This window comes from Harpia harpyja, chromosome 1, assembly GCF_026419915.1.
Source record: "Harpia harpyja isolate bHarHar1 chromosome 1, bHarHar1 primary haplotype, whole genome shotgun sequence".
NCBI classification, from domain to species: domain Eukaryota; kingdom Metazoa; phylum Chordata; class Aves; order Accipitriformes; family Accipitridae; genus Harpia; species Harpia harpyja.
The window spans coordinates 2254296-2275422 of NC_068940.1; the positions used below are offsets into that span (position 1 = coordinate 2254296).

Sequence of the window (21127 nt, forward strand, 5' to 3'; positions counted from 1 at the left end):
TTAATAGTAACACTTTCTAAATTGCTTAGATACGATTAAAACAAAATCTCACGTTTGCTGGCCATTTGTACATAATGGGGTTAGATGTCCACTACTATTTTTGCAATATATTCTTGTTACTTGTTAAACTATCAATTTTCTTAAAGCTGACACAAAAAATTACTTAGCATTTAAAAACAAAAGGTCATTTGCACATTGTCGCTTCTGATGAACGTAATGCAAATCAGAAGCACTCTGATCAGTGGAACACACAAAAAAGCAATTGTCACTAAATGTGATACTTTAATTATAGCCACTGCTCTGTGATAGTATCCTTGGGTGCATGCACATGCAATGGTCCATTGCCCTTCAGTGTAATGGCATTATTTTATCATTTGTCATGGAACTGACGCACATAGGCAGTTGCTATGAAATACATGAGCCACTGCCTTTATCTGTGTCTGAACTTGGCATCTCAGAGGCACCAATGTAATGTAATGTTGACTAAGAGCATTCCTGTTAAATCCCTGATGTTGCTTAAGTTCCAGATGAGTTATCCTTCCATTGTGTCAATGTAATTGCTAGAACTGGACCTTCATGTTACACCTTAAACTGAGCTGGTTTTGAGGCGGGAAGTACGCTCCAACTCTGTCATTCTTTTGAATTTGTAGTAATGACAGGAAAACTATAAAACGGTTTGGGAAGAGGAAGCAGATTGGATATTGATTAAAGGAAACAGAATGCATCCTCATCAAGTATGCAGTTGAAGCTGAACTTGGGGTGCTATCAGTATGGTTAAGGGTATGACTGTCCTTTTGGAAGGACCTGTGCAGATAGAGGACTGGGTCGACAATAACATCATGAAAATCCAGAAGGACGAGTGCAAAGTCTAGTACCTGGGACAGGCTTGTGCAGTGCAGTGGTACAAGGCTGGGAACCTGCTCTGGTGGAAAGGACCTGTGGTTCCCAGTAGATAGTAAGCCAGCAGTGTGCCTTGGCAGTGACATGCTGGACTGCATCAACAGGAACATAGCTAGTATATCGAGAAGTAATTATATTGGGAAATAAAACTCCTCTTTGCTCACCACTCATTAGAATACATATAGAATATTTCATCCAGTTTTAGGCACCCTAATATAGGAAAGACATTAATAAGCTGGAGTTAGTTCAGCAGAGGGCCACCAAGATGATGGTTGGGGCACAGGAGCATATCTCCTGTGGGAGCTATGCTTATTGGGCTTGGAGGAGGCTTAAGGGGAGCCTAAAAAGCTGATATAACTAACTACTAAACATCCAGTACCTAAAAGAAGGTTACTGAGAAGGTTACTGAGAAGACGGAGTCAAAATCTTAGAGCAGCATAAGGTAGGAGAATGAGAGAACATGACAAAATGCAGAAAGAAAAAAAAGAAAACTTGAGAAGACGGTAATTAAGCATTGAAGAGGTTGCCCAGAGGTCATAATATCTCTGTCTCTGGAGCTTTTCAAAATCCAGCTGAATGGAGCTGTAAATCTGGTGTTCCTTCAGTGTTTAACCACTTCAGGCAGCAGGTTGGTCTAGATGACCTTGGAAGGGTGATAATTTTGATTCAATAACTTCCTTGGTAAAACGGTTCTATAAGGTAGCTTTTCAGAATGATGGTATGCTGGTTCACGTAGGTATTCTGTACCTGAAGTGTTGTTGCTATTGCAAATTATGACTTCCTTGCTTGACAGTTGACTATTTTCCATTGAATTAAGCACTTAATCTGCATTTTATTAATTGTTAATTTTAATTTTCCAATTTTTTCTTGCTTTTCTATACATATGTGTGTTTAACTTTTTTTTTTTTTTTTTTTGGCAGACCTCAACTTTTGGTCTTGTTAAACTTGGATAGTGAGCAGTTGGTGAAACATCCTAGATTGCTTTCTTTCACCTCTCAGTTGAAGGCTGGTAAAGGACTGACTATTGTGGGCTCTGTGCTTCAGGGAATCTACTTGGATAAATGTACAGAAGCTCAGAAAGCTGAAGAGGTATGTAAAAGACAACTTACAAACACATGTAACTTCCATTAGTATTTACATGTTGAATCCTGATAACTCGTATCTTGAATTAGAACAGACTGTTGTAAAGTACTGAATAAAACATCCATTTTTTACTATCAGCACAGTCAATGATTATATATAAAGAATAGGTTGGTGTGTGTAGCAAAATGTTTTATAAAATTTCCCAATAGGAGGAGACAATGCTGATACTTTTTAGCTTTTTATTTTCTTTAATATTGAGAGCCCTGGGCTCACAATCAAATTACATTATTGAAAAAGCCAAGTGATAGATTTTTAACAAATTACCTTATAAAGAAAACAGATTTATTTAACAAAAAATTGAACATTTAGCTAACAAGTGCGGATGTGTTTGGCATGATTTCATCCTCTGGATATATACATGGTATTAGTTTCTACATTGTCCTCGAAATATATAGCACAGCTAGGATTAGGAGCAGTCTTCACCGGAATCCTACTCTGTTGCTTAACTGTAAACAGCATCCTTGAGCTCCTTTACTTTTTTTCTTTTTTGTTTTCTTTCCTATTTATTCTGTATCTCCAGAGAGGGTAGGATGAGGTAGGAAAAAACAGTAAGTTGTCATGTAATTTAAGATGACATCTAACTGTGCTTGCAAACACAAGTGACTTTAATTTGAATGTTTCTCTCTTCCCGCTCCTCGCCCCCCAACAACTTGTCAGTATTTGACTGTGCTACCCGATTGGAAATACATAGACATTTTTGTGGGAAGCCCTTGAAAATACCTGAACTTAATTTTAAATTGTCCCCTGAAGGAAAAAGGGAAGTTAATAGGCTGAGCTTCTGAAGAGCCATTGTTCATAGAGCTTGGACTTTCAATGCAAAGCGAGTTTCCCTTTCTGTTTGATCTTAAACAGCTTGTGTACTTCTTTGTTTGATCCAGTATTGGGGTAACTCGGGATAGATAATTGTATTTGCTTACCTATGCAAACCCTCCTACTCCTAACTTTATAGAGTGGGGAAACAACATTTTTAGAAAATACCATGTTTCATGTATTTTATTGAATGCTATTGAAAAATCTGTTGCCTTTAGAACACTACTATAAAGCGTACTCCAAAAGTAGGCTTTGATTGCCATTGTATCTTCCAAAAATGGTTAATATCTTCAGTGTTGTTGAAAAGAATATCAGTTGAAATGTCTACTATTTTGATCCAAGTCATCTTCAAAGCTGTGTAATAATGCCTGTGATTTATTCAAACCTGGAATCTCTAAAATAGATGAGCATTTGAGATGTTGAAATGGACTTAAAGCCCTTTTTCTCCCAGCTTGCTTTTTTTCTCCCTGTTGGTATTCAGACTTGTCCCTACTGGTTTTTAAAGTAACAAAGTAGGAAGCCAGATGGCCTAGTTGATATCGCATGGAAAGGCTCCAAGAGAGCAATTAGCTTCAAAACACGGTGGAAAAAGTCTAGCAATGGTAAATTGTGAAAGTAATTGTTATTAAGCTGTTGTTATCAACGTGTGAGTAGAAAACAAGACTAAGAATACAATCAGGCCTCTGAAATAAAACAAAGCAAACCATTAGTTTACCCATGAGGATTTGAAATGTTACCTATAGTTTCTTAACTTGGAAGTCAGCTACATTTTTGAGATGGAACAGGAATGAATTTAAGGGAGACCTAATCCCCAGGTTCTCTAGAAAGTCAGACCTGGTGTTAAGATCGAGGAAACTATTGCTTTTAAAATGGAAATGAAGATGAATTGTAAAAGTTTGAGCATCTGGAGGCCTCATTGGTTTTGGAAAACCAACTAAAAAATGTTTCTAGAAGATCTGTAGGAAATCAAGATTTCTCCTGTGTTTCTTTTAAAAAGAAAAAAGCATCTATTTAAACTGATATGCCCTTGCAGATATTTTTTGCACAGACTGACTTGTTAGCTTTGCTACCAAATTCTCTGCAGTGTTTTTTTCCTCAACTAAACAGAATTACTGATGTGAAGCCACATTGAGTCAGTACCAGGCTTTCTGTGATCAAATCTGTTCCTGATGGGTTTTGATAGGTATTTTGGCACTTCCAAAATTCCAGATTTTGATGTGCTGGTTCTTCCTTCTGAAACCATGCTGATCTCCTACACAAGTTATTGATAATGATGGGATTTTTAAAGTCGTGCCATCAAAACATAGTAAATGCCAAAGCTGATGTTCCCTGGTCAACCTTGATACCATTTTGAATGCTACTTTTAAATTACTTGGTTATGTGTCTGTATGTTTGTCAGTATTTAAATGAAGGGGAGCCATGTTGAAATTAAAGGGGTGTGGAAGACTTAATCTCCTCAGTTTACCTTGTCATTATTCAGCCAGTGGTTCCAACTGTCTCCTGTGCATCTATTTTTCCATGTTGGGAGCCGATAAATAAAGAATCGGCCTGTTAATGTCAAAGTTGTTTAAGGAGCTTTGGTGGCCCCTTCTTCTAAAGCCCTTGGCATCACGTTTTTCCAAACCCTTCCAATTCCAAAAGAAAGGACTTGTCATTCCAAACATACGCTGCTTTGTCCGTCAGCATTTTTTACTTTACCTGAAGCAGTGTTACTTTATCTTTGTCAATGTGGTTTTACTTGTTCATTCTTTGGAAATAAAAGGCTGAATAATTAAAGTAATGAAAAACCTGTGTGTGGTGTCTTTTGGGGAGGTAGGTGTTTGGGGTTTTAGTTGTCACAGAATCATGTTCGCTCTTTTGGAATTAGCAGTTTCTTGGTGTTGGTTGTACGTTGTAGCTAATGTTTTGCTCTTATTTACTGCTGTTATTCCTTATGGTCTTTATTACCAGTGTTGATGACTGTATTTCCCCATGTGTAATCTTCCTTTTGCAGAACATTAAGGCCTTAATGGGAGTGGAAAAGACTAAAGGATTTTGCCAGATTGTGGTGTCTCCTCATTTCAGAGATGGAATATCCTATTTGATTCAGTCAGCTGGTCTAGGAGGGATGAAGCACAACACAGTCCTGATGGCATGGCCACAGTCATGGAAGCAGACAGAAAATCGTTTCTCATGGAAAAACTTTGTTGGTATGTGTTTATTGACTTTCTCCTATGCATTTGTAATACAACTATGTAACTAATGTATTTGCTGTGTGGAGGAAAAGAAATGTGATGCTGAACATCCAGTGGACAATGGAATATTTCCCCATATCTGATTTCACATGGAGTGGGTTTTCTTAGCCCTCAGTCTTGTCAGCCATGGCTTGTCTTGTTCTTTTCCTAAGCAGGTTAGTCACTAAACCCAGGTTCTTCCTCTTTTGCCTCAGCAGAATCTGGGAGGATGTAAGCTTTTGAATTTAAAACAGAAATAAAAGCCATGAATGAAAATTAGAAGTTCTTGATCCAAAAGTCTTGTTTTCCCTTGCAGATACTGTACGAGAAACAACAGCAGCTCAGCAAGCACTGTTGGTGGCTAAAAACATTGACTTATTTCCAACAAATCAAGAACGTTTTACGGAGGGAAACATAGATGTGTGGTGGATTGTTCATGATGGTGGTATGCTGATGTTACTGCCTTTTCTTCTTCGACAGCACAAGGCAAGGACAACAGAAAATGGCTGGGATTTCATTTTTTCACAATGAATAGTTCTAGGGGTTTCTAGTGAAACACTCTTTCACCTTGATAGAGTTATGCATGGTGATTGTAATTACTGTGTTACGAATTGTTACAATGTATCTTTTTGATAGGTTTGGAGAAAATGTAAAATGCGTATCTTCACTGTCGCTCAGATGGATGATAATAGTATTCAAATGAAGAAGGATCTTCAGATGTTCTTATATCATCTTAGACTGAATGCTGAAGTGGAAGTTGTTGAAATGGTATGTTACTGCATGGGGTTTTTAATAGCAACTGAGAATAAACTTGGGGAAAATGGGTTTAGCGTTTTCAAAACTAAGAGATGTTAGCCCAAATATAAAAAGGGAAAGATTGCAGTCCCACCAAGAACAAGAAGTGTTTTAAAGCAACATTATCTTAACATGTTACAATGCTAGTGTACGTGGTACTGGGTTTAATGGTTTTGTCAAGTAGCGTTGAGCCATTTTGATGTTTTAATGCCTACTTTATTTATGAGGACTACTCCATAGAGATAGTTTATTCAGGAAGGAGAAGCTTGAATTTTTAGCAGGCAGTGAAATGGAAGGCTGAACATGCTTAATGTAATAATCCATGGTATCCAGCATGAGAGAGGATGAACATGTCTGTGTCTCCAGCTGCTGTATGAGTATCTCTCTGGAATAAGGAACCCATAGGCCCCCGTGAGAGTATGTCAGTTGTTTCTGGCATTGCCAGCCTATTTGGCACTGGACAGCAAGACAATATAGCTACAGAATCATAAGTCAAATAGTGACAAAAGGAATTTTGTAACTTTTTCCCTTTTTAAATGCTGGTCATAAACTGCTCAAGAGAAAGGACTAAAGCTGTAGTCTGGACCAGCTTTTTTTGGCAACTAAGGAAAAACTTCATTTCCAGCACTCAAAGGTGACTAGCATAATGTCCAAAGTAAGACAAGGAAAAAAAACAAAACTAAAAAAAACCCCAACCCCAAAAAACTTTAAACTTATTCTGAAGTGGGATGAAGAAGATGGGTCAACTGGTTCAAAACTTCTACCACCACCAGTTCCTGGAATGAACAAAACCTATAAAAAAGACTTATTATGCTAATCAGCCATAAAGCAAATTTTAACTATCATTTAAATTATTTATGAAAAAAAATGACTTATGAAAAATTTGGTTAGTATTTTGAACTAGGAACTAAGATAAACCCTTTTACTTATGTATTTATTTATTTATTCTTGTTTTGTTTTGCTTCGAGTACTGAATATAAAAGACTAAAATGCTGTGGCATGTGCAGGTGAAAGAAGACAGAGTGCCATAAAAAAGGCTCAGCCTTGGTTGGATTTTGAGCAGAAGATAGTATAGGAAGCACAATTTATTCTATTCTTATGTGGGTCTTATTTAACCCTGAGAATCTTCCAAAAGATAAGAGATACGTTACAAGTCAGTGACGAAACAGATGACTGCTATAGATTTTTTACATTGTATTTTAGCTTTGAGCTGATGTGAGAATATATGCCAGAGGTTATTCATAAATGCTTCTATTTGTGAACATTTTTCACTGGTGGAAGGCCAATGTATTATTTTGTGGGTCGAGACAGTTTTTAAGGAAACAATTGTGCATGCGTGCTCAGGAGGCAGGAATGCAGACCCAGTTTAAATAAGCACTTTCAACCCTTTATCATTTCTGCAGCCTCACTGGAACAGAACAATGGAAAAAGTCTGTCCCAAGTACCTCAAATTTAGATAAAAATCTAAATATTGATATTGGTACAGTAGGGTAGCTCACTGTATGAGATTGCTGTTTGAAGATGAACTTTTAAGAACGAGGACAGAAATGGTTGATCAATTACATGCTTGGGATTACTCTAATGCCATAAATACATCCAGGACTGAATGAACGCTGGAATGAATGTGGTACACTGTCTAAGCGTTGTTCTTCTGAGTGGTACTTTTCTTCTGATGTTTCTAATGCCCATCTCTTTTGCAGTTTGAAAATGATATTTCTGCATTCACTTATGAGAAGACACTTATGATGGAACAACGATCTCAGATGCTGAAACAGATGCAGCTATCAAAGAACGAAAGGGAAAGAGAGGTAGGGACTTTGGCTTGGCAAGATGTTCTGTGAAAAATCTGAAAGTGGTATTTCTTGGCTGTGGATTCTAATCAGTTTCTAATTAGTCAAAAGCTTTTATAACTGCATTCTATGTTAGTTTCTCTACAGCAGGTTACACTTGCAAGGTTAAAATAATGTGGAAAAAAAAATCCTTTTTTATTTGAACAGATGTTTAGAGTTTTCCTGTTCTTGTTAAGATTAGTGCAAGTATTTACTAGTAGAACATTTGAGTGTCAGTGTGGAATATATCCAGAGCATTTCCAAACTTGAAATATATCAGTAGCTAAGGTTCATAATTATTCAACTGGGCTGATTAGCTTTGTTTGTGACTTGGTCTTGTTCGATTCACACTGCCTATTTTTTAGTTTCTGCATTGTTTTCAATGTTTTATGTATCAACTAATTGTTGTTTCTGAGTGAAAATTAGGCTGACTAACCTATATTGCTATGATATCCAGATGGTAATGCTACGTTTGCTGCTCCCCTACCCATACTAGTCCCTGGTGGTATTTTGCACATTGTAGTGACAAGCTTCATGCAGCTGTATTTTCATGAATATTTTTAACTTTTAAATCTTTTTTTTTTTCTTTTGACGTGTGCTTCTACCCCCTCATTCTGTTAACTATCCCATTATTATCAACACTTTTTGGTGATGTAAAAGGTATTAAGTGATAGCAAAGCCAAAGCATTTATAGCGATTGCCCTCCCATGCCAAATAAGAGATCTCTACTGTGTTTAACTGCTCATTCATAAAATAACTAGGATCTTTTCTTGTGGCGGCTTTTTTTTTTTTTTTTTTGGTCTACTGATAATTGTAACTCATTTTACGCCTAAGCCTTTTTTGGTGTTAATCCTACAAGTCTGTGCAGTTACTTTTTTTTTTTTTTATCTCTCCTTACCTATTCTTTTTTTCCATTTTGCAGGAATTTTTAAGGTTCCTAAAGATGCCTTGTATTGCTACAACAATGAACTGCTGTAAATTTTCTTCCTTCTTATCTGCGTCACGGTAGTTTTCTTTTGATCTGAGCCTGCCTAACATCTTTTCAGTAAAAAACACACTCTCCTGTACTCCTTAGTGTTTTAAAATTTTTCTCATTTCTTTATTGAATGCTAGTATTTTTCCAGTGGAGTTTGAGTGATTAATCAATCTACAGTAGGCGTTTAAGTATTTAACTTCCTCATGGATGCTTTACAAGTAGCCCAAGGACGCAAGACTCTGTAGTCTATAGCATATAAATTGTAGTGGAGACAAAAGAATTTCTTTTCAGCTCTGTGAGCTGGTTGGAATCTGCACTATTTCAGAGTGTTTGTTTGCTTGGAAGTTTTCATTCCTTTCTTTTCCCCCTGCCCCATGTAACTTTTTTTTTTTTTACTCACTTTTATCTGAATGTAACCATCACCATTATAGCTTCAGTTTATTACTTCATATCAGACAGGGTAAAATCTGAGATGTTCAAAATACTGTTGAATTTATTTCACGGTCTGAAGTAAAATGCTTGATAATTCCAAGAACATCTAGTACTTATTTCCTTGTCCAAGAATAAAAGCCATATCCATCTGTTGTTTCTGATTAGGGTATCCTAATCTACCTTGTTCTTTGGTATTTTTCATCAGAAAGTGTTTAGTTATGCCTTCACTTCCTCTGGACCTACGAGTTGAATACATGCACTCAGTGTGCCAGGCCCTTTCTTAATCTGATCATCTTCTCTTAAATGAGCTGAGCCCTCCCCTCCAGTTTTATGATGACCTCCAAAACATTTCTCTCATTAGTATCCCTAGTTCAAATTAGCATTGCTTTTGTTTTCACTATCTGTCTGTAGGCATTCAAAAATAACCCCGATGTTCCAGCTTTGAAGGGTGCTTGTAGTTTTGTTTCCTGTTACCACCAAGATGAATATTCTAACCTCACTTCTGTGCTTGTACCTCTTCAAACGAGGCTCAAACCTTCGCAAAGAGGAGAATTTGGTTTTGTACAGCGTCCTTTTGCTGTTTCCCTTGTTGGCATGCTCTCATCCCTGAGGAATCACCCTTACCCTCCCCTCTTCTATCACTTTTTAAAATGGAACTTTATTTGATCTTGCCCCTGGGTTTTCTTGTGGAACTGGGGTATGGAGACTCAATGGATTTTTGTTTCCTTTTTTGAGAAACTTGGTTGATTTGCTTCTATTCAAGTGTAAATATAACACATGCCTGCAAAACGTAAGATCTGCAGGCTTAGGTGCAACTGCCAAACATTTATTTATATGACTTTGACAATAGCGCTGCAAAGATGAAAGAAAATGCAGAGGCTCGTTCTCTTCCTTGCTGCCTTTCCTGGTGGATGTTGGCTTCCTTCTCTGGCTGGTCCTGACTCGTGACTGTTGGGCCGGGCAGTGACGTTGCCGGAGCCGTGAGAAGGCAGTCATCCCTCCCACCGCGGCTTTGGGTTGGGTTGTGCAGATTGCTGCTGGTAGGTAAGATTGGCAGAAATGCACGTGCGTGTAGGTGAGGAGCACAGTTATAGTTTGTGAATCGCTGGGAAATAAATCCGTGTTTAGAGCCGGAAAGCAGCTTTCTCATCTGCTTAATTTTTTTTTTCGTACTTTTGATTGTGACTGAATAAAATCAATTCATCTGAATCCTCACATATATGAAGGGACATGACCCTCACAAACAAGTGAATATTTGAAGTTCCCATATAGACTAAAGGATTCAATTCACTTGATGTTTTCACAAATCTCTGTTAAGACACTTCATAACTAACTGCTAAACATTTCAAAAAGAGCCTTGTAGTATATATAAACAAATGGTGTGTTTGTGAAAACAAACTAAGTTTATAACAAGCTACGATACCAAATCTCAGCTATTTAAATGAAGACAATTTTTATTTTCAATATGATCATCTGCTTTCTTCTGTAGACTGGTTTTTTTTTTTGTCATTGGTAACCTTTTTATCCCAGATTCAGAGCATCACTGATGAGTCTCGAGGCTCAATCAGAAGAAAAAGCTTCTCCAGTCCACAGTCCATTGGCCAAGATGCACAGGCACTGCTGACTAGTGATTATCGAGAGGAGGAGGTAGTTGGACATAGTACTGGCTAGATATCCTTTCCCATCGCAACACTTGAAGTGCCACTATTGCAGACTGAACTACAAATGAACAACTTGATCATTTATTGTTATGGAACAGTTCTTTGTAAACTTTAATTTCACTATTTTTCTAAATTCATTATCTTACACTATATATTTTTCTCTAGGTGATGCTTCTGTGACATGAACTACATCTGATTTTTCTCACACTTTTCATGAAAGAAACACTTGTGTTTCTGAGAATGCCTGTTTTTCTTAAGAGCCAGAAGCAAAGATATTTCTCTGTCTTCTATCTCTTAAAAAGTCTTAATAGTGGGTGTTTCATTAATAAGCATATTTCATGCTTTCACAAAGCATTGCCTTCCTTTATAGTTCCTATATTGAAGTACTGAGGCTTCTCAGAGACTGTATAGATATGCTAGGACTTTTTAAGGAGGTTTCTATGCTTATTGAGAAGCCATTATTAACCCATAAATGTCATTACTACTTTCTGCATGGTGAGCTTTAAAGGAAATGGACTGATGTAATCAATGGTTTTAGTGTGCACTTGAAGTGTTGCTCATATCTAAAGACGTGTAGTCTAGTTTGTAGAAATGCTGTATACCTTTGTGTTTCCCTTTCTTCATGAAGCATAAGAACATGTTGTATTCCATGTAATTAATTTAGTATCACAATAGCACTAACAAAAATGTGCTTTTGTTGTCTTTGCATTTTTGTAAACGTGTGCTATAGGTCCAGAATTTCTCTTGGCCTCACTGTCTTTCTAAAAATGGCGAACTTTCTTCCATTGAAGCAGAGTTGTACTGAACTCATCTTCCAGTTGTTTGTTTAAAATTTTAGTTCATTGGATACTGCTGTAGCACATATAGTATCTGCATGTATTTGTTAGCTTTTTCCATTCTCATGCTAGAACTCTATTCACATTAACTTCTGATTCATAGTCTTGACTTGTAATTTAATCTTCTGGGGAGATATGAATACCATCAAACAAATACATATTTATGTGAACCTCAGAAGAACCGAACTCTAGGATTTGGGAATCCTCAAGGATAGGGACTAGGGAAATAATCTAGGAAGAATACAGAAGCTCATAGGCATTTAAAACTAGCTGTGATTACAGTTTGCGAACCACTAGATTATTGCTGTTCAGAGATAAAAGTTTTCTCGTCTGCTTTGATTTTATTCATGCTTTTGTGACCTGAATGAAATAGACTCTTCTGAATCATCACATATACAGAGGGACATGACCATCACTAACATGTGAATAATTAAGGTTTTCAAATGGAATAGAAGCTTCAACTTGTGATGTAACAAGTCTCTGAAGAGCCTCTATAACTGCTGAATATCTTAAAAACACAAAAAACACCCCCCCCCCCCGCAAAAAACCCCAAACCCCCACAAAGAAACAAACCCAACCAAACAAAACACACACACCCCCAAAAAAATCCCCAAGCCTCCCCCTGCAAACAGAACACCCCAAAATACAAAAACAGTCCTCCCTCCATACCAATTCACTTACCATTTTAAGAGTCTAAGGTACTGTATTTGTGTTGCTTTTGATAGAACTACAGAAGCCTGTGGACAAAGTAAATAATGTGTTAAAAATTTCTTTTTTCTTTCCTCAAGAGGAGCAAGGGGAATGGGAAATGGAGAACACAGAAGTGCATATGCATGTGGGAACAACAATATTGTGCACTTAAAGTTGTGATTTGAATTTCTGCTATTATAAGGGAAGAGAAGGCCCCTTCATGATTAGATTGATTGGCTTTTGTTATGTAATATGCACTTGCATTATAAATAATCTAATTGAACGTAGCTAACCTTCAGTTCAGCCAGTCCAATGGTATGTTACTGGGATCATGAGTTGTGCTGGTAGTTCAGCTAAAGGCATGTGAAATGGACAGTGTTTATGACAATACCTAAGAAAATAACAATGTACCTGATGAAGAATGAGAGCACTGGCTTTCAAGTTTTTCACTGGCAAAAATCCCTGGTGATGATAAAGTACCCTCAGGCTGGATTCAACCTCACTTTAGGTCATTACAAAAATAATGTCCTAGTCCAGATGTAATCCTGCAAACATAAACAAATAACTATGTTTTTACAAGCAGTTTCACTTCATGCTGAAGTCAAAACAGTCTGGTATTTGTTCACAAAGTAAGGTGCATTTTTCTGTATCTTCTTTTGTTCCACTGCTGTGAAATTCCTTTTCAAAATTTTTAATAACATGTAATCTACCAATGCTCTTTTTGGCTGAATCTTGGGGTGATTGTTTGTTTTGTGGCCAGGCTCAGCTGATCCACGACAGAAACACTGCCTCACACTCAGCGCCAGCGGTCAAAGCAAGTGTGGCTGCTGCTGTGCCGGAAAAAGTGCAAATGACCTGGACTAAAGAAAAGTTTGTAGCTGAAAAGCATAAAAACAAAGATTCAAATGTGTCTGGCTTTAAAGATATTTTCAACATGAAGCCGTAAGTATACATGTGATGTTTGGAGTTTTGTTTTTGATTGCATGTGTTTCAGTGTGTGTTTGTTTGGTGGTGGTGGTGGTTGTTGTTGTTGTTCTGGGTTTTGTTTTTTAAGAGTTCCTGGTTTATTTAAAGTCGAGTACAAACATGATCTTTCCATGCACTTCACTTAAATGCCATCCTTATGAAACTAGCGTGGACTTGGGTGGAACAATGATGGCTGTTTAAGCGTAAATATGACAGAATTCAAGCTGTAAAGTCAACTTCTGGGTTGTACCAGAAAGCATATATGTTAAAATGCTTAATGATAACTTTTGTTTTTCTTTCTTCCTGTGGGTAACAAATTACTGTATATCATTTCCCCTTCTCATTTATTGTGTTTTGTTGGAGTGGAGGGAGTACCAAAGAAGCAGATGTACTCTTTCAAGACATTTAGTTTGTGTTTTGGTTTTTGGGTGGAGTTTTTAGTTGTGGTGTGGGTTGGTTTTTTTTTGGGGGGGGGGGGGGGGGGTGATAGGGACATTTGACCCTCATCCTGTAGATTAAAGCAATATAAAATTTGTGCTTATATGTATGTCTTATGTTAAGTATTTCCCATTGAAATACTCCTTAATGTCTTTTTCTTAAATAGAAGTCACTTATAATAGATAAGAGCTACTGCCTGTGTCAAGCCTGATGTAGTAGACACAAGACCAATGACAGAAAGATACCAGTTTGTTTGCTTCCTCATGTTGTGATTCAAGCACACACATGTACCTTTTCTGAGTTCTGGAAGAATGCAGTTATAAGCATGGCCTAGACTATTTTCTGCACATGCCTAAAGCAAAACTGTGGATGTAAAGGGAAATTTTAATATTTAAAGGAAACAGGTCTTAAATCTAGGACTTGTAGACGGTAGAGTTAGAAGGTACACTTAGAATCAGTACCTTAAAATCCGAAGTTGTTTCGTGGATTTGCTCTGAGCTCTTTAGAAACAGTTTGCCTTCTGCAAATTCCAAACATAATCTTGCTCATGCTCTAAAGCACTGTTTTTGTTCTGGGCTGCATTATACTCCAATTCTTGGGGGGGGGGGGGGTTGGCGGCGGTGGTAATATCTTAGAAATATTTCCTATTATTTCTTTAGAATTATGCAAGACGCAGACTTCAGATATTATTGTTTTAAAACTACTATATGTGGTTGGGGGTGGAAATTACAGTTCAAACTTGGTGTGCCTGTACAATGTATTAATGTTGTTGAATGTACCTGATGGCATAAATATTTTTTTTCTGTGCATTTGCTTCCCTTCCATGTAGAGAATGGGGAAACCTGTAAGTCTAAATTTCATTTCACTTAAGCAACATAGGCTGTGTTTCCTGGTTCTTGTGGTCTTGTACATTGTATGCGTGTTTCCTAAATCATGATTTGTGGTGTGTGTATTCTTTTGTACCTTGTTTTATATAATGTGATTTAGCATTTATCACTGAAAAATATTCTTCATTGTGACTTGTTAATGTTTTCTTCTAAATATTATCAACCTTCCATTCAAGGTAAGTCACAGAACATGTATTTTAGTTTCTGTAAGAATGAAAAATTTGACAGTACTCCTCTGCACCAGTGTAATATTTAGTTTTCTAATTAACTACATTAAAAAGTGAATGTATTTTTGTTCTGGAAAAATAGCCTCCATCGTAATAAAACTACTTGGACAATAAGGGTGAATTTGTTCACAAAGGGAACTTTCACGTTTCATCAAATGCCAGTTCTTGCTTCCCTTCTACCAACCCATATGCATGTGTAGAAATAACATAAGTTCAGATATATGTTGGGTATGACAGCGTACAAAAATTGGACACTCTCTCTTCGTTCTTGGGTAGAACTGACTTGTGACTGCTCTGCTTTTTTTCAGAGCCCAGTGTTGTCTTCATTTTGTCTGTTTAACAAATTGAACTTTTTATGAAAACTTAGAAAGCTTACTTTGTGTATCATGTATGATTTCAGTTCTACCAGTGCTTGAAGGTGAAATGAAGTTAGTCAGCCTCAGTTCACGTTGTACACAATGTACCTTTAGTCAATTTGAGCCTTTGTTTCAGTGCTGAAGTCTTGCCCACTCCATCACAAATTTACACCCTCCGTATTTCCCCTGCTTTTTTTTCTTTAGTTTAACAATGTTTCTACTTCAGTATTTATACACCTCTTCATTTACGCACGCTTGCCTCTCTCTTCATAGTTGTTCTTTGGACTTCTCAAGCTGCTGTTCTGCTTCTGAAAAACTGAGCTTCAAGTATTCTTTTGTTCCATATATGGTTTTTGTACAGTTGGTTCTTAGGACAGATGGTTGCTGTGACAGAAAATCCCCCAGGAGGGACCAATAAACTCCATTTTGGAAATGTTATTGTCTTGGGGGAAAATGCGGGGGGTGAGGGGGGTGGGGGAGGGAAAGAGAATTCATTCAAATCGATGGGGCTGGTCTCTACTGGCTACTAAACTTCAGGCCAAATGCTGCTTTTTTTTTTTTTCTTCCCCTAATTGCCCCTGCAAAATCAAGGATGAAAATACAACACGAAACAGGCTACTTCTAATAGTATTCTGTTAACGGCTTTTCCCTTCATAGTAAAAAAACCAGGACTTAGTAGAACGCAAGTACATATGGTCCCAGCATTCTCCGTCTTTCTTGGTCCCCTGTGTTTGAATGAACCTGTATCTGGCTGCTGTTCTCAACCCCACACTTATTTATATAATCTGAGGGTGGCCTCATGTTGCTAGAAGATTCTAGGGTTAAGCATTGGTGTCGTCCCCCGAAATGACCTCCGGTAATAGAACAAAGTTGTGCATTTCCTTTTGTAAATTTTGGCCTCCTAAATCTTTTCCTTTTGGGAAAAGAGATCTCATTAATTTCTATTGTTTACTTGAGCTGAAACAGTGCTGGGGTTTGTGCTGTAATTTTGATTGCTGCTAGTGGAATTCAAAAGATGCCAGACTTGATCCGGCACTTCAGAGGATGTCTTGTATCCTGCTGCTACTAACCTGCCGGTCCTCTCTCTGCCGTAGGACGGAACGTGAGCCCAGCTGAGCAGGGTACAGTTGTGCTTTTCCTGCGAGACCACTAGTTACAGTGCTAAGAAAATTGCACAGGATAGAGTGATATAAGTGTCAGCGTATCAGTATCTCTGTTCCTGAGATATGCCATCAGGCTGTGTTTCTGAGGTTCCCTTTGAAGTGACTCACTTCACTTGTAAAGAGTCTACTTTTGGGCAGCGGATCTGTTGGATAAACGGGCTTGGGTAGAGTCTGGATATTTCTTTTGTGCTGGAGCATATGACTCATTTCCAGTCTTGGCTAGTTCTACACAGACAGCAGTTTCTCAGGGACTATAAGGAAACTGTTCTTTTGTTTTGTTCTGAAGAGCAACTAAATCATCCAAGGTAGATCCTAAAATAAGGAAGACTCTGAAGTCCTAGCAGTTTCTTCCTCTTGTGCACAAATTTACCACGATTATATTTGTGGATGCAACAAGCAAAGCATTAGTTAATATTGATAATGGAAGGGGAGGAGCTCAGTTTCAGCTCATTGCTTACTGCCTTACTCTTATGACATGAGAAACTAGTAATTTTTTTCATAAATTCTATGCTGTTTCTAAATTTCCTTCACTGGGCTTATAGTAATACTGTAATGTTTCTAAAGGAGCATGATGGATATCTTGTACTGTACAACGTAAATAATGTAATCTTTCCATTGCATTCCTGTAATTTGTTTGGAATTTCTTGTACAAATCCAGTTACTTTTTTTAATATACTTGAATAAACTGGATTCTTAGTGTTTTTGACTAAACTTAATTCCTATTGAAATTAAGTTTTTGCTTCACCTCTGTAAAAGATAACTGGCAACTGGAAGATTTGTGCATTTTGGCAATCTGCTTAAATTGCTTGAATTTCCCAGTTAAATGTTCTTTTCAAAGGAAGAAAACATCTTTTAAACCTAGGTATTGCATTTTCTCAAATGTATTTTGCATGTGTACAAATACTGGTGTCCATGAAAATAGCTTATTCTGCGTGCATATAGATGAAATTTATAAATTCAAATACATAGCATATAACTCAAATACATAAGTACTGTGACAATACTTAACAATGTTTGTTTGCATGCTAGGAATCAGTCAAATGTGAGAAGAATGCACACCGCTGTGAAGCTCAATGGAGTAGTGCTTAATAAATCACAGCATGCTCAGCTAGTTCTCCTGAACATGCCTGGACCTCCTAAAAACAGAAAAGGGGATGAAAACTGTATCCTTTACTATATTGCTTCCATATTTCTTGAAATTGGGAGTTTGATTTTTGTGATTGTGCCATTGTCTACTTGTTGGGATAACCATTAGTAACCATGGTAAGCATAAGTTTGCCTTTAAGGAATTGACTTTTGATTCCACAAACAGAGTTTTAAGAAATGTTGATAGTGGTGGGTTTGGTTTTTCATTGAATTGATGTAAAGCATTCCTCAATTTTGAACTTATTTTAAAATAATCTCTATTTTTTTCTTTTCTGTAGTTCAGTAGGGCAGAACTAGAAATTTCCCCCAAATTAGGCCTCGCTTCCACTTGAGCAAGCAGGTGGCTTACATAATGAGACAGTAAAGGGTGACACAGGAAAACTCCTTGATAAAATTGTTGAACTTGATTTTTTGCATTATATGTCAGACTTTTTGAGAGATTAGTGGCTATTTTGTTTCTTTTCTGAATAAATTCCTTGACTTAATGATATTTCAGACATGGAGTTTTTGGAAGTTCTGACAGAAGGTCTGGATAGAGTTCTCCTGGTCCGAGGCAGTGGACGTGAAGTGATCACCATTTATTCTTAACCTGTTTGCACATTGTTCAACCTCCCTCCACCCCCACCCCCTCCCCTACAACGAGAAAACAAAGTTATTTGCCACAATTTGAGCAGCTTCATTAAGAGTTCTAGTGCATTGAAAATTACCTGCAAGCTGAATCTTCTGATGATGTGTTCTGGTTTTTCTATTAAAAAGTTATATTTAAATTATATTTTAAGAAGATAGATTTATGTAGAAAATATTTCTGTAGTGAATTAATAAATGGTGGATGGGTTAGGATATTTATGTGTAGCATATTCTGACACTTGTTAAACTGTGGTGAAACAAGAAAAGAAATGGTAATGCAATGGTATGTTTAAACATATAGAAATGTAAGCAACTTTTGATGATTTTAATATTTGTTCTGCATCTAAATAAAAGGGAAGGTTTGCAGGAAAAGTTGGCTTCCTCTCTTACCAAAATGCTGCTATGTTGCTTCTGTTGGGATTAGTCCTGGTTCAGGAAACTTCAGAAATATATACAACCACTCAAATTTGTATATTATGTGCATAAAGTGTTTCCCTGAAGTTCATGATTTGCCACACTTGTTTTAAATAACATTTCTCTATTTAAAATACTTAGTGAGGTAGCTGAAGCCTCCAGGTGACAGCAATAGTAAATTGACAAGTTGTGTTTGGGCTTTTTTCATGAGCTACTAGCAGTTATAGTATATTGCACAATTATACCAGTGAAACCTAAGAGCATCCAACTCATAGGAAGGCTATGATGCAGTAACTCAACCTAGTTGCAAATATAACTGTAACAACTGATAAACCACAGCAAGTTTGTTAATGAAGTGCAGTCTTTTGTTTTCAAATATGTATATTTTGAAAATGTTGTATGTATGTGCTGCCGTTTAAAATAAAAATCTGCTTTTCTGAACTGAATGATCTCTTAAGATCTCTTTTTCATTTGAAATTGTTGAACAATTTAGTTTAGGTGCTCAATAGAAACTTTTAGCTTCTGTCAGAATTCTGCCTTTTTTTTTTTTTTTTTCTTCTCATAGGTGCACCATGTTAAGCCTTCTGGGATATAAGCTATGAAACCCTACGACTTGAACCGTGAGTAAGTGAATTCATGTGCTAGACTGGCCTGGGCAAAAGGGGATTGTGCCCCTGTTTGTGGTGCTGCTTTGTTGTATTTCTTAATGAGCTTATGAAGTAAAGTTTAAATCGCAGAGTACGTTGTCCTGTCAGTTTGAGAGATGCAAAGAGACTGTGACAGAGGGTTAAGTGGTAGAGCGAGCACAGAGCTCCTGTGTCAGTGGGGTTGTGAAGGGGGTGCCAAGGAAAACTGAGCGCTAAAACCAGTAACTTTTAAGTCCCGGCCACTCCTTTGAGGGATTCGTATGTGGTGGTGGTTCTCTTTGGATCTGGGCTCTGTCGAGGGTGAGTGTTTAGCTGCGGGTGAGGCTTCGGTGGTGGAGTAAGCACAGAGCCGCAGTGTTGGTAGGTCCGTCAAAGGGCTTCCCAGGGACGTTTAGGGTCACCAACAGCTTCCAGTCTTGGTCACTTCTGTGCCGGATTCCTTGCTGGAGGTTCTTCTCTTTTGGGCCAGGGCTCTGGCTAGGGTGAGGGAGGAGGCGAGGGATAGCATTTGGTGGTAGTGCAAGTGTAGAGCCTCTCTGTTGGTGGGACTGTGAAGAAGCTGCTAAGGGAAAGTGGGGGCCACCAACCACTTTCAGTCCCAGCCTTTCTGCGTTGGAGCCCTAGGTTTTGGGTGTGCGTCTTGGAGCTGCGCTCTGGCAGGGTGAGGGTGCAGGTGTGGGTGAGTGTTCGGTGGTAGAGCAAGCGCAGACTCGTCGTGTTCCTGGGGGACATGAAGAGGCTGCCCGAAGTATTTTGATCCTGACGACTTTTTGGTGGGACACGTAGCGGTTGGGTTCTCCTTTGTACCTTGGCTCCGGCCAAGTTAGCGTCTGGGCGGGGATGAGCATTAGGTGGTAGAGCAAGTGCAGAGCGCTAGCGTTGGTGGGGCTGCCAAGGGAAGGTGAGGGCTGCCAAAAGCTTCTGGGACTCGAGGCCTCTTGTTCGTGGCAGTGTTCTGAGAGCCGGTTACCAGTGAGGCACCTGTACTCTTGGAAACCACATTGTCAGCAATCCTAGGAGACCCCCAAATCTCATAGGCACACGCGCACGCCCCAGCCTTTTCCATGTCCTGTGTAACCAGGTCCCCTGCCTCAATGAGCACTTTTCCCTTGTCTTCTGTTTGGCACCTGCGAACTTAGAGCATGCCTGGCCAGGTTCAATTCCATTGGGCTGCAGCTTTCCTAGCTTCCTCCCGGGCTGCTCGGACAATGTTTCTGGATTCCTCCCAGCTTACCCATCCTTGCTTGCACCCTCTGTGCACATCTGGTTTGTGTTTGACTTTGGCCAGGAGCGACTTGTTCCTCCGTGCAGGCCTCGGCATTTTTCTGGGTAGGATTAGGGATAAGAACGAAGAGGTGCCTGAGGCCCACCAAAGGCTTTCCGAGGGCCCTTGCTTGCAAGTCCAGACAGATGGAGGGTCCCATGAGCATACCAAAATGCACTTGTCTGAGCCCGGGGTGCACAAAAAGTCACTCAAAAACCCTGGTGTGCATCAGAAAGCACTCTGAGAGCACCTGTGACCACAGAAAGCCACTGCTCCGCATCTGGTGTGCTTCAGAGAGCTCCCAGATAACCCCCAAGGGACACCAAGAGTTTGAGTTAAGGTTAGATTAGGAGTAGGGTTATTGTTAGGATTTATGGTTTGGGTTGGTGTTACTTGGTTAGGGTTGGGCTGAGGTATAGGGTTAGGGTTTGTGCTGTTGTTAGGGTTAGACTATACCGCCCCGTTGCAACCACCACCAGAGTAAGCCGTCATCTCTCGGGGAAGAATTTCCAAAGGATACAAAAGCAGCAGTAGCTGGGAATCGGAAGATATAGTCCAGTAAGTTATTGGGAGCATAAAAAGATAAAGCAAAAAGACACATTAAGACAAATGTCCCCAAATTCAATATTTGCCACAATCTGAAGTCTGCCCAGGAAAAGGAAGGGAAAAATAAGATGCAGCTAAGTCTCTTGTACAGATCCTTAGAA

At 38.5% G+C, this 21127-nt stretch overlaps 1 protein-coding gene across 6 annotated transcripts in view; it reads left to right on the forward strand.

The window, feature by feature from the left end:
• Window positions 1–18955, forward strand: part of SLC12A7 (solute carrier family 12 member 7) — a 69719-nt gene extending 50764 nt beyond the window's left edge. For 3 of the 6 annotated variants that reach the window (XM_052796611.1, XM_052796784.1, XM_052797041.1), the window contains exons 17-26: window positions 1821–1989; window positions 4847–5042; window positions 5383–5552; window positions 5703–5834; window positions 7562–7669; window positions 10629–10745; window positions 13046–13227; window positions 14519–14533; window positions 17352–17485; window positions 17965–18955. In XM_052796611.1, the coding sequence (XP_052652571.1) occupies window positions 1821–1989; window positions 4847–5042; window positions 5383–5552; window positions 5703–5834; window positions 7562–7669; window positions 10629–10745; window positions 13046–13227; window positions 14519–14533; window positions 17352–17485; window positions 17965–18056 (1315 nt within the window). In that variant the 3' untranslated portion in view covers window positions 18057–18955. The remainder of the gene's footprint in view (window positions 1–1820; window positions 1990–4846; window positions 5043–5382; window positions 5553–5702; window positions 5835–7561; window positions 7670–10628; window positions 10746–13045; window positions 13228–14518; window positions 14534–17351; window positions 17486–17964) is intronic. The other 3 variants (XM_052796698.1, XM_052796869.1, XM_052796953.1) reach the window with 3 other exon arrangements.
• The last annotated feature ends 2172 nt before the right edge of the window (window positions 18956–21127 follow it).